The sequence below is a fragment of the Thamnophis elegans genome, chromosome 15 (assembly GCF_009769535.1).
Source record: "Thamnophis elegans isolate rThaEle1 chromosome 15, rThaEle1.pri, whole genome shotgun sequence".
Lineage (NCBI taxonomy): Eukaryota > Metazoa > Chordata > Lepidosauria > Squamata > Colubridae > Thamnophis > Thamnophis elegans.
The window spans coordinates 8,774,547-8,788,398 of NC_045555.1; the positions used below are offsets into that span (position 1 = coordinate 8,774,547).

General features: G+C 44.4%; 1 protein-coding gene across 1 annotated transcript in view; it reads right to left on the reverse strand.

Annotated features, from left to right (window-relative positions):
* Positions 1 to 8,102, reverse strand: part of LOC116518614 (protein-arginine deiminase type-2-like) — a 42,491-nt gene extending 34,389 nt beyond the window's left edge. Inside the window, exon 1 of the mRNA XM_032232130.1 lies at positions 8,011 to 8,102. Within this exon, the coding sequence (XP_032088021.1) occupies positions 8,011 to 8,102 (92 nt within the window). The remainder of the gene's footprint in view (positions 1 to 8,010) is intronic.
* Between the last annotated feature and the right edge of the window lie 5,750 nt (positions 8,103 to 13,852).

Sequence of the window (13,852 nt, forward strand, 5' to 3'; positions counted from 1 at the left end):
ATGTCTTAACAGCTGCTAGAATTGTATTTGCAAAAAATTGGAAAAATGTGAAAATACCAACACAGGAGGAAACTATTTGGAAAATAATGGAATGTGCTGAAATGAGTAAACTTACATTTGAAATTAGAGAACAAGAGGACGAGCAATTTTATAAGGTATGGGATTTGTTTTACCAAGGGGTTAGACAAAAAAAACTTGGAAATGAAATTGTTTATCTATGACTAGAAAGTCATAGTCATTGCTATGAAAGTTTTTTGCTATGAAATAGAGTGTTTGATCATATGATATAAAGGACAATAATGAATCGAATGTATAAGAGTGGAATGATTTGAACGTTACGTATAATTGTAAGTAGTGAACACAATCACCTTTCTTTCTTTTTTTTGAGAAATTGTTTTTATTGTTTATAAACAAAAACACACACACAAAAAAGAATAATCTTTTGTTACATCTTGTAGAAAGCGTATCGATTGGTTACAAATATATTCCGTGCGTTTCTTCCACAATCCTTACATATACTTCATTCAAATCGAGTTGTACATTTTAAGTCAAGAAAGAAAAATTATGTATTTTACTATCCCTGTACCACAATTCTCATTTGGTTACCATTATTTAAACATGTTTTTATCTAGAATCATTTATATTTAAAGACACAACCACCTACCGGCATTCATTTGCAGTTTCAATAGATCTCCAATAACATTACACCTTTATGACATATTCTAAAACAAATTCAGATAAGTAAGATATCTAAGCATGCCCTCCCCCCCATAACACACCTGTATGTATCATTAAATATTATCCATTAACATTTCCTTGTTATTATTGTAGTTAACTAAAAGTTATTTACTGTTTATCTCACCTCTCCTCTCCACAGGCCCACACAATGTTATACCTTTATAGCCGTCTTTAAACAATGATTTATTAATAAGATTTATTTATAGGACTTTTCCCTCAATCCCAAATTGGTTAATTAGAAGAGCTAAGGTGGCGCAGTGGTTAGAGTGCAGTACTGCAGGCCACTTCAGCTGACTGCTAACTGTAGTTCGGTGTTTCAAATCTCACCGGCTCAAGGTTGACTCAGCCTTCCATCCTTCCGAGGTGGGTAAAATGAGGACCCAGACTGTGGGGGCAATATGCTGACTCTGTAAACCGCTTAGAGAGGGCTGAAAGCCCTATAAAGCAGTATATAAGTCGAACTGCTATTGCTATTGCTAATTATGTGCTAAGAAAACACAACCACCTTTCTGATCGACAAGCTCAGTGTCTTAGCCCCCCACCCCCACCCCGAGTCACTGCGTCCCATGTGAAAAGGTTTCATTCTAGATAAATAAATGAAAGGGACCGAGAAGGATGAAGGTATTCGAAGCTGGGAAAATTCTGTTATTATTCTGCACAGAGAGCACTAAATCGCCCTCTGACACAACTCATCTGTGCAAGCTTTGTTTAAAACAAACAACAGAAAAAAGCGGCACAATAGGAGCAAGACCGTGGCAACCAAAATGTCTTGGCACAGAGCCTCTTCGGATGAATGAACAAAGGACAATCCACCATAAACAAGCATTTTTAGGCACGGCTGGCAGCCAATTCTGTCTGTCTCCCAACGTGGGCATCCAAAAACTACTTTTTGAAAAGTTTTTTTATTTTATTTTACTCACTCATGCATACTTACATTTCACAAATACACATTTCTCATAGGTATTATTCGTGTTATACATCATCCTTTAACATTTATAATTCCTTTCTTCTCCTAACAATATAATAATATATTCGAGTTTGCTTTCCTGCCATCCCGTCCATCCATCTTATATTACAACAAGCCTACTTCTTCTTCCCTCTCTCTTTCTCCTACCCTCCCTTCTTCTCTACCATCTTTTTTCCTCCTCTCCTTTCTCTTTTCTTCTTCCTCTTCCTCTCCCCTCCTCCTCCCCTCCTCCACTTCCTCTGTCCTATTCTTGCTTCCCCTTCCTTCCTTCCTTCCTTCCTTCCTTCCTTCCTTCCTTCCTTCCTTCCTTCCTTCCTCTCCTTTACTCCTTTACTCCTTTACTCTTTTTTCTTTCCCTCCCTTAGCATTTCTTCTCCTCTCCTCTTCCCTCTCCTTCTGTCTCCTTTCCCTCCTTCCGTTGTTGAGTTTTCATATTTTATTTGATCTGATGTATTTTGGGGATGGTGTTTGGGCAAACCCGGTTCTATATTTACACAACACTCTTAAATCCCCTCTTCCTCCTCTTATTTTACATGATGATAATTCCACATGTAAAATCTTTTAAACATATATTTGTACATTAATACTATTTTATTTTCTCCCTCTTTCCCCTCCTTCCTTTAACAGGGTGTCATCAGGATAAACTTAACCTATGTTCTTTTATTCATATTCCTTTTCCAGGCTGGGAACATTTTCAAAGGGAGGTGAACCAAGATGTGTTCTGGGCACCTGCAGATTGTCTGTTGTTCCTTACCAAGAAGCCAGACCAAAAAGGTATTATGGGGATTGTGAAGCCCAAGTTTTGTCTCACTTTCTGACGGGGTGTTGATGGCAGGAGATCTGAGAAGGTCCTCCTTTTGGTGACCTCACACCCAAGGTTGGGAATCACCAGTTCCTCCTTGGAGCTAAAAGTGACTTTCTTGATTTCTCCTCTTTTATAAGCAGCCTCCAGAAGAGGTCTGATCATCCTGGACCTCTTCCTCCTTCAACTCTGCACCAAGCAAGATCCTCTCTGAGAAGAAAAGTTGACTTCTTCTGGTCTCCAGATAACAGATGAACAGAGTTAGAAGGGACCTTATAGGTCATCTAGTAAAATCCCCCCTACTCAGGCAGGAAACCCTACACCATTTCTGACAAATGGCAGTCCAGTCTCTTCCTGAAAGTCTCCAGTGATGAAGCTCCCACAACTTCCGAAGGCAACTTCTGTTCCATGGGTTGATTGCTCTCACTATCAGAAAATTTATTGTTATTTCCAGGTTGAATTTCTCCTTGTTCAGTTTCCATCCATTATTATTCCTTGTCTGGCCTTCAGGTGTTTTGGGAAATAGCTTGACCCCCTCCTCTCTGTGGCAGCCCCTCAAATATTAGAAGACTGCTATCCTGTCTCCCCTGGTCCTTCTCTTCACTAGACCAGCCAAGCCCAGTTCCTGCAACCGTTCATCGTATGTTTTAGCCTCCAGTCCCCTCATCATCCTGGTTGCTCTTCTCTGCACTCTTTCTTGAGTCTCAACATCTTTTTTATAGTGTGGTGACCAAAACTGGATGAGATTTTCTAAGTGTGGTTTTACTACAGCTTTATAGGGTGGTATTAGGACCTCACTTGATCTTGATTGTAAAGGTAAAGGTTCATCTCGCACATATGTGCTAGTCGTTCCTAACTCTATGGGGCAGTGCTCATCTCCGTTTCAAAGCCGAAGAGCCAGCACTATCTGAAGACGTTCTCCGTGGTCATGTGGCCAGCATGACTAAATGCCAAAGGCACACTGAACGCTGTTCCCTTCCCACCAAAGGTGGTTCCTATTTTGTCTCCTTGCATTTTTAAAGGGGTTTCAAACAGCTAGGTTGGCAGAAGCTGGGACAAGTCATGGGAGCTCACTCGGTGCGCTAGGGATTCGAACCGCCGAACTGCCTACCTTGCTGATTGACAAGCTCAGCGTCTTAGCCACGGAGCCATCGTGTCCCTCGATCTTGATCGTATCCCTCTGTTAATGCAATTTAGGATTGCATTGGCTTTTTTGGCTGCTGCTGCCGCACACTGTTAGATCATATTCAGCTGGCTGTCCACTACGACTCCAAGATCCCTCTTACAGTCACTTCTATTAAGCTTGGTTTGGATGAAGGTTCTGTGCAAGATGACCTCACAGCCCAATAAACCTTCGGTTCCAGGAATGACATTTACCCCCCTCCCCCTCCCAAACAGGTGCCGTTCCTTAAGCAGCCTGACTCACCCTGGTCTCCTCACATCTCAGGGAGTTGCAGAGAAGGTGCCAAGTGCCCATTGAGCCATGCCAGGCTGGCTAACGAGTGCCACTGAAGGATACAAAGCAGACTGCCGGGCCCAGGGCAAGGGAGATTCCGTAAAAAGAGAGGCTGGCATTAGTTTAGTTTAGTTTAGTTTATTATATTTATATGCCGCCCTTTTCCCCCGAAGGGGACTCAGGGCGGCTCACAACTCAAACCAGGGAAGGGGGATACAGACAAAAAATTTAAAAAACAAAGCATAACAATGCATAATTTAAAACACACAACAGTCATACCATTCGAGACGGGGGCAACAGCTCTTTAGCCCCAGGCCTGTCGGAACAGCCAGGTTTTAAGGGCTTTGCGGAAGGCCTGGAGGGTGGTGAGGGTTCGAATCTCCACGGGGAGTTCGTTCCAGAGGGTCAGAGCAGCCACAGAGAAGGCTCTCCTCCGGGTAGTCGCCAGTCGACACTGGCCGGCGGATGGAATTCGGAGGAGGCCTAATCTGTGGGATCTAATCGGTCTAGTGGAGGTAATTGGCAGCAGGCGGTCTCTCAATTAGGGAGACGGAGGCACGAACACTGGTTGCCCACTTCATCTCCGACGCGAATATCTCCGTTCAAGAAATGAAAGCGACCTGAGCGTAGGGCATAACATTATCCACTGCAACATCCTACCTGTTAATGACTACTTCAGCTTCCACCACAACAATACACGAGCACACAATTAAACACAAAATTAAAGTAAACTGCTCCAAATTTGATTGCAGAAAATATGACTTCAGCAACAGAGTGGTCAACGCCAGTGACGTGCGGTGAGGTTTATGGCTGGTGAGGCAGCAATTTTTTTAGACTTGTGGACTTCAACTCCCAGAATTCCACAGCCAGGCATGCTCAGTTCCAATTTAAAGTGACAGCATTTGTTTTTCTCCTTTGCTAAATAAGTTTCCTTCTTTCTTTTTCTTCTCCCTTCCCTCCTTCCTCTTTCTCTCCCTCCCCCTACCACCTCCTGTAGAGGGCACTTTTTTAGAGGCGTTTTTAAACAGTTAAGCACTAAGCAGAGTCATCCATGGTGACTCTGGCAGCAACTAGCTCAGCCTGATCTCAGCAGCTCTTGCCTTTTTCCTTTTACATTTTTTTTCTTTTCATGATGACAGTGGTGAGGGTCTGCCTCCCCTGACTGCACGTCCCTGGTCAACGCCTGGAATGCTCTACCTGACACTGTGGTTTCTTCCCCAAACCTCCTAAACTTTAACCTAAGACTGTCTACTGTCGACCCCCCCCCCATTCCTAAGAGGTCTGTAAGGGGTGTGCATAAGCACACCATCGTGCCAACCGTCCCTGTCCTAATGTCCCCGTTTATTTGTCCCCATTTCATGTATTCATCATCTCGTATGTATTTATATCTATTATTTTATACATGCTTGACAAAACAAACAAACAAAATAAAATAAATAAATTTGGGACGGGCAGGCAAAGCCAACCCATTTCACATCTCAGGAAAAGAGGATGATGAAGAAGTGGCTGTTTTCAAGCAAAGTTAACCTGTTTCACGTTTCAGGAAAAGGGGATGATGAAGAAGTGGCTGTTTTCAAGGAATTGCCCCAAATACTTTCCATAAGCAGCCTCGGGATAGCAAAATGTATGGATTTAAGCTAGGGGGTTTCCAATCTTGGGGGAGGGGAGGGGAAGGGGATGGTGTTTATATGGGGAGGGGGGGAAACCCCGTTTCTTTTCTTTTTTTAATAAAAATATATTTGTCAATTACAACGATAAACATTCCATCTTTCCTTATTCAGTCTGGGTACCAGCAACTCCAGGCAACATCGTTCCCCATTTGCCACATCCACTCACATTCACATTATTTCCCTAAACTTAATATAATATATTAAACATTTAAACTCTCCATTTTTCTTCTTAATATCTTCTAAAGACGATACCATATTCACATTAAACATCATTTATCCTCATCATACGCATGCTAACAGTTTTCATCTTCTTTATATCTCTTATCTGCATATATTGTCTACTTATTTTGTAGCCTTCTTCGTTCCCAAACTCCTTTTTATTATTATTGTTATTCGCAACAACACAATTGTATCACAGTGGCCAGTTGTTTCGCCGGATTTGGCATTGATTACTAGTCGGGCCCCACCCAGGGGCCTAGGACGTTGCAACATATTTTTGTAATATGCGTGCAGATCCAAGCAGTGCGGCTTTTTGCATTTGACTGATGGTGATTTTGTCAATTTTTAACTGTTTTAGATGTAATTCCAGTGCTTTTGGAATAGCACCCAATGTGCCAATTACCACTGGAATTACCACTGCTGGTTTGTGCCATAGTCGTTGAATTTCGATTTTTAAGTCCTGGTATTTTGCTATTTTTTCATGTTCCTTCTCGGCGACCCTGCTATCACCTGGTATTGCGATGTCTATGATTGTGACCTTATTTTTCTCAACCAGTGTGATGTCTGGTGTATTATGCGCCAGTATTTTGTCCGTTTGTATGCGAAAATCCCACAAGATCTTGACCATCTGATCTTCGGTGACTTTTTCAGGCTGATGTTCCCACCAGTTTGTTGCTATTTTAATATTATAATTTTTGCACAAATTCCAATGGATTATTATTATTATCATCATCATCATCATCATCATCATCATCATCATCATCATCATCTTTCTTGTCATTGCACAAAATAAATACAACGAAATTGGTTGTTATTCTCCAGCCGTTGGTTAAAATACTTCCCAAATCATATAATATTCAGTTTTTTTGCTCTTTCTCCTTCATGGCTCATATTAATCTGTTCATTTCTGCACGTTCTAATATTTTCCTTATCCATAGGGATCTCTACACTTTTCCAATGTTGGGCAAGTACAATTCTAGCTGTAGTTCATACAGGAATGATTAAATACACGTTCTCTTTATTGTAAATAAATCAATTCGGTCGTAAGCCAAGGACTACCTCTAAGTGCCTCTGAGCATCAGCAGAGTGGCCTCTTCTCTTTTTTTTTGTAAAAAGTTTTTTATTTTTTCTTTCAAATTCATTCTTAGATATGAAATTCTTATGATTGTTATTTACCACATGTCAATTCATATCATTTTTCCGCCTGTATGTTTACAATTTGATATTTTCTTATTTCCCCTCCCGCTATATTAATCATGTGTTGTCTGAGATACTTATTTTGTATTTTTTTCCTTTTTCTTTCTATTTGTATCTTTTTTCCAAGCCACTCGTAAAATCGCCCCCATATCCTGTAGTATAGATTCCTCCTTGTCCTTTATTCTCAATGTCAACCTGTTCATTTCTGCACAGTCTAATACCTTCTTTATTGCCTCCCCTTCCGATGGGATTTTGTCGGCTTGCCAATGTTGTGCAAATACCATTCTAGCTGCTGTTATTACTTTGTACAATCAAATATGAATCTTCTTTACTGTATTTCTCTGGTAGAATACCCAATAAAATATATATCTCTGGCTTAAACTCCACAGGTTGATGTATCGTTTTCTCTAACCATGGCAGAGTGGCTTCTTTCTTCTTCTTCTTCTTCTTCTTCTTCTTCTTCTTCTTCTTCTTCGTCTTCTTCTTCTTCTTCTTCTTCTTCTTCTTCTTCTTCTTCTTCTTCTTCTTCTTCTTCTTCTTCCTCCTCCTCCTCCTCCCTCCCTCCCTCTCTCTTTCTCTCTCTCTCACACACACACAAACACACACACAAACATCTCCTCCTCCTCCAGCTGTAGTAGCAAAGCTCTGGATTCATTTTTCCCCCTTTTTCTGAAGGAGGCACCTTTAACACCAATACAATACAATACAATAGCAAAGTTGGAAGGGACCTTGGAGGTCTTCTAGTCCAACCCGCTGCCTAGGCAGGAAACCCTACACCGTTCCAGACAAATGGCTACCCAACATCTTCTTAAAGACTTCCAGTGTTGGGGCATTCACAATATCTGGAGGCAACTTCTGTTCCACTGATGTTTCACCAAAGCAGGGAGAAGGGACTGCAGCCCTGGGAGGGAAGGGATGGGGATGAGCCGAGGGGAAGGGGTCGCATCTGCCTCTTGCTCACCCGAAGACGTCCACGGACAGCCGGGTGCCCAACACGCAGACCGCCTCCAGGCGGTGGCCGTACTGCAGCCGAAGCGTCCGATCGCGCAGCATCATCTCCCTCCCTACTAGGCGCACGGCTCCCTCGATCTGCTCTGGTCCCCGGGCGCAGCAGCTGTGCGCCCCGCCGGCTGCTACCAAGCCAGTCCCTGCTGGCCCCGCCTCGGGGGGTGGGTGGGTGGGGGTGGGGGAGTCAGCCAAGGACGCGGCCCGGCCGGACCCGCCGCTCTACAGGCAGAGGCAAGCGGCAGTGCCTCTGAGCAGCTGCAGAGGGCTTTGGGGTCTGCGCAACCAGGTCCCTAAGCTCAACCCTTGCCAATGCAAAGGTTTTTCTTTAAAAGTGGGGAGGGGGACGACTGAAATCGTTCCTCTATAACTTTTTTCTTCTTGCAACTTCAGCATCCTGACCTGCCTGGAACGACTTATAACGCAGAACGGGATGGGGAAGGGAGGGCTTTCTAACGTAAAGGGTCTTTTCCTGAAAAGAAAAGTGGGAACTACAACTACCATCCTTCCCAGCCTCAGATTTGGAGCAGCAGCCCCAGGCAAGCTGCCACCAAACTATTGCATCCCCTCCTCCCCTAATCCTCTCTTTGTCTCTCTTTTCCCCACCCTCCCCAGCTGTCAATCTGTGGGAGCATTGGGGAGGGGTCTTTACCTTCCCCTAGGATGGGAAGGAACAGATCCTCCACCGCCAGAAGCACTCTACCTGCAGACCAAAGCCAAATTCCTTGTGTGTCCAATCACACTTGGCCAATAAAGAATTCTATTCTATTCTAACTCTACTCTACTCTACTCTACCCTACTCTACCCTATCCTACCCTACCCTACTCTATCCTATCTCATTCTATTCTATTCTATTCTATTCTATTCTATTCTTCTGTTCTCTGTTCTGTTCTTCTCTTCTCTTCTAATTCTACTCTACTCTACTCTACTCTACCCCATTCCATTCCATTCCTCTATTCTATTCTATTCTATTCTATTCTATTCTATTCTTCTGTACTCTGTTCTGTTCTTCTCTTCTAATTCTATTTTACTCTACTCTCTACTGTCTATTCTATTCTATTCTATTCTATTCTATTCTTCTGTAATCTGTTCTGTTCTTCTCTTCTAATTCTATTTTACTCTACTCTCTACTCTCTACTCTATTCTATTCTATTCCTCCCCTTTCCTCTATCCTATCCTATTCTATTCTATTCTTCTGTTCTGTTCTTCTCTTCTAATTCTCTTCTCTTCTACTCTACTCTGCCTATTCTATTCTATTCTATTCTATTCTATTCTATTCTATTCCTCTTCTCTCCTTTCCTCTATCCTATTCTATTCTTCTGTTCTGTTCTTCTCTTCTCTTCTAATTCTCTTCTACTCTACTCTGTCCTATTCTATTCTATTCTATTCCATTCCTCTCCTCTATTCTATTCTATTCTATTTTTCTGTTCTGTTCTTCTCTTCTAAGACCTCCTGCAGCTAGTTTTCTCTTTGCAATTTTCTCTTGATTCATTTTATCCACATTATTTAACCAACCCATTTTTGAAAAAGGATTTGGGGGTTTAATTAAACGGGAGGGAAGCAGGGGGGGGGTTGGGGCGGAGGGGGGTAAACGCTGCTAATAGATCCCAGAGGAGAAAGGAGATCAGCTACTAACCTAACACCTTCTCCCCATCATGCAATCCTTCTGGCACCTCCCCAAGATTAAAAATAGGGGCCCGACGTGTGGATAGCTCCATACCTTAATTAAGACATACGTGCCACGGTGGGGTGTTGAAAAGGGGGTAGGGGCGGTCATATGGGGCGAAAGGCCGAGAAAAAGAAATAGTAAAAACTCCACGGTGGTACCAGGACCCCTGCCAAATGTTGATTTCCCCCCCCTCCCTTATCACCGTTTATTCATTTATTCTTCCAATTAAAGACAACCAAAGTGAACTCTAAAAATTAAATAAAAACAATGCATGCAATCCGACGGAACAAGCAGGAAACATGCCGAACTGTGCCCAGCCAGCAGCTGCTCGGAATTGAAAGGGCTCATCCTGGCACCAGGATAACCTCACTTAAGGGGAATTAAGGTGGGGCGATCATCCTAAGCTGGGCTCATTTCTGAAATGCCAGCTCCTGTAGGATTCGATCCGAAGACTGGATGACCAACAGCTAAGGCACATGATAGACAGAGGAAGCCACCATGACGAAGTCCATCCATAAAATTAAAAGATGCTTGCTCCTGGGGAGGAAAGCGATGGCAAATCTAGACAGCATCCTAAAAAGCAGAGACATCACCCTGCCAACACAAGTGCATACAGTCAAGGCTGTGGATTTCCCAGTTGCAATGGACGGCTGTGAAAGTTGGACCATAAGGAAGGCTGAGCACCAAAGAATGGAGGCCTTTGAACTCTGGTGCTGGAGAAGAAGACTCCTGCACTGAGTCCCTTGGACTGCAAGGCGATCCAACCGGTCAGTCCTGGAGGAGATCAACCCTGACTGCTCTTTAGAAGGCCAGATCCTGAAGAGGAAACACAAGTCCTTTGGCCACCTAATGAGAAGGAGGAAGGACTCCCTGGAGAAGAGCCTCATGCTGGGAACGATGGGGGGCAAAAGAAGAAGGGGACGGCAGAGAAGGAGGTGGCTAGATGGAGTCACCGAAGCAGCAGGCGTGATCTTCAATGGACTCCAGAGGATGGTAGAGGACAGGAAGGCCTGGAGGAACGTGGTCCATGGGGTCGCAATGGGACAGACACGACTTCCCAACTAACAACAACCTATTCTGCTAAGCCAGGATGAATTTGACTGGCCTCTCGGGTGCAGCAGAATGTAGAAATCAACAAACCACAAATCCTGGTTTACAATGCCAAGGACAAGACTCCCTGGGAAAAGACTTCAGGTTTTGCAAAGGCTTGGGAACAAATCCCAGTTGTGAATACGGCCTCGCTAAGTCTATTTTGCAGTGTGTTTCTGTGCATGTGTTAAATTAAATGTGATAAGAATTAACGATGCTACGATGTAAGGCTCTGTTCGCAGAAGCTGCCCCCTAGTGGTCTTACTGGAGAAGAGCCTCATGCTGGGAACGATGGAGGGCAAAAGAAGAAGGGGACGGCAGAGAAGGAGGTGGCTGGATGGAGTCACCGAAGCAGCCGGCGTGAGCTTCAATGGACTCCAGAGGATGGTAGAGGTCAGGAAGGCCTGGAGGAACGTTGTCCATGGGGTTGCGATGGGTCGGACACGACTGCACAACTAACAACAACAACAAAAGTGGTTTTAGGTTAAACAATTTCCTTTAAAACAATTTCCCTTTCTCAGTCTCCAGCTGAAAATAAGCCAGTCTTGTTTGATTATTTATTTCAGCTCTGTTTACAAACTTCCTTACCCCTGAGGACTAGCGACATTTTTTCTCCTTTTATAGCCAGAGGTTGAGATGCTTAGAGTTTCCACCCACCCACTGTTTATCACGGTATTAGCCTTTGATGAAATGGCAAAATCGATTAATCCAAATCGAGAGAGTCACAAATCCTAAGGATAAGAGATTTTTGCAGCCTCCGCATTCTTGGAAACAGATGGGCTTTTAAAAATAGTTAGGCAGGATTTAAATGCTTTCAGGGGGGACGTAAAATAAATAAAAAGATTGGGCACCCTCAGCCAATTACTCCAACTTTCCCTTCTGCTGAACTTTTGATCCTTCTTTCGGCGCTAAGAGCAGAATTCAAAAACCAAAGCTTTTCTCTATTCTCTCTTATTATTCACATTGCATGGATTTATATCCAAAGCAGAACACCGAGATTCAGTCACAGTTTTGTTCCACATAGTATCAACTTTGTGAACTCTCGAGTTTCCTAAAAGCCTGTAGAGATTCTAAATCATCCAGGTCATGGTTCTCCCAGAAGTACCTTTAGGATAACCATGACAATGGTGGCACTCAATTTTTTTACTACCAGTGGCTTGGTGGGCGTGGCAAGGGAAGGATACTGCAAAATCCCCATTCCTTCCCCATTCCAGGGGAAGGATACTGTAAAATCTCCATTCCCTCCTCACTCCATGGGAAGGATACTGTAAATCCCCATTCCCTCCCCACTCCAGGGGAAGGTTACTGTAAAATCCCCTTCCCACTCCAGGGGAAGGTACTGCAAAATCCCCATTCCCTCCTCACTCCAGGGGAAGGATACTGCAAAATCCCCATTCCCTCCCCACTCCAGGCAAAGGTTACTGTAAAATCCCCTTCCCACTCCAGGGGAAGGATACTGCAAAATCCCCATTTCCACCCCACTCCAGGGGAAGGATACTGCAAAATCCCCATTCCCTCCCCACTCCAGGCAAAGGTTACTGTAAAATCCCCTTCCCACTCCAGGGGAAGGATACTGCAAAATCCCCATTTCCACCCCACTCCAGGGGAAGGATACTGCAAAATCCCCATTCCCTCCCCACTCCAGGCAAAGGTTACTGTAAAATCCCCTTCCCACTCCAGGGGAAGGATACTGCAAAATCCCCATTTCCACCCCACTCCAGGGGAAGGTTACTGTAAAATCCCCTTCCCACTCCAGGGGAAGGATACTGCAAAATCCCCATTTCCACCCCACTCCAGGGGAAGGATACTGCAAAATCCCCATTCCCTCCCCACTCCAGGGGAAGGATACTGTAAAATCCCCTTCCCACTCCAGGGGAAGGATACTGCAAAATCCCCATTCCCTCCCCACTCCAGGGGAAGGTTACTGTAAAATCCCCTTCCCACTCCAGGGGAAGGATACTGCAAAATCCCCATTTCCACCCCACTCCAGGGGAAGGATACTGCAAAATCCCCATTCCCTCCTCACTCCAGGGGAAGGATACTGCAAAATCCACATTCCCTCCCCACTCCAAGGGAAGGATACTGCAAAATTTCCATTTCCACCCCACTCTGGGGCCAGCCAGAGGTGGTATTTGCCGGTTCTCCAAACTACTCACAATTTCCGCTACCGGTTCTCCAGAAATAGTCAGAACCAGATGAATACCACCTCTGGACCATGACCTGGATGACTGAGAATCTCTACAGACTTTTAGCTAGGCAATTTGGGATGAGGATCCTTGGAATGGTGGGGGAGAAGGAATGGATTTCCAGAGGGAAAAATTGCAGACTACAGGAACCAGAAATGCCACTCAGGTGACCCTGAGGACACAGATAAGCCTTATCAAATGCCTCGCTTAGCAACAGAAATTTTGGGCTGAATAAAGGAGAATATTCGTAGCTCAGGGGGGTGACCTGAGGAGTCCTGGGTGCTCTCTGAGCTTGCTTGTTTTCTGGCAGACGTTTCGTGGCCCAACTAGCTAACATCATCAGTAAGGAGTATTAGCTGAAAGCAAACAGCAGTTACTAGCACTGATGATGCTACCTAGTTGGGTCATGAAACGTCTGCAAGAAAACCCCCAAGCTCAGAGAACACCAAGGACTCCTCATTTCTACCCGAGCTACAAATTTCCTTCCTTCCTTCCTTCCTTCCTTCCTTCCTTCCTTCCTTCCTGCCTGCCTGCCTGCCTGCCTGCCTGCCTGCCTGCCACCCTCCCTCCCTCCTTTGGTACTAGCACTGATGATGTTACCTAGTTAAGGTCCTGAAACGCCTGCAAAAAACAAGCAAGCTCAGAGAGCACCAAGGACCCCTCATTTGGGGCTGAATTCTGGTCGTAAGATGAGGATTACCCATAAAGAATACCTAAATTTGGCAAGGTACCTGCCCGCTTTGGCACTCTCCCACCACTAGAGGCAGCAGCGCGTCATCCTGGGAAGCAGACTGTCCCTCGCCAGGCGGCTGCTGGCTGCTCTGTCACCCCTTGAGAAGGATTTTCCAGACAGG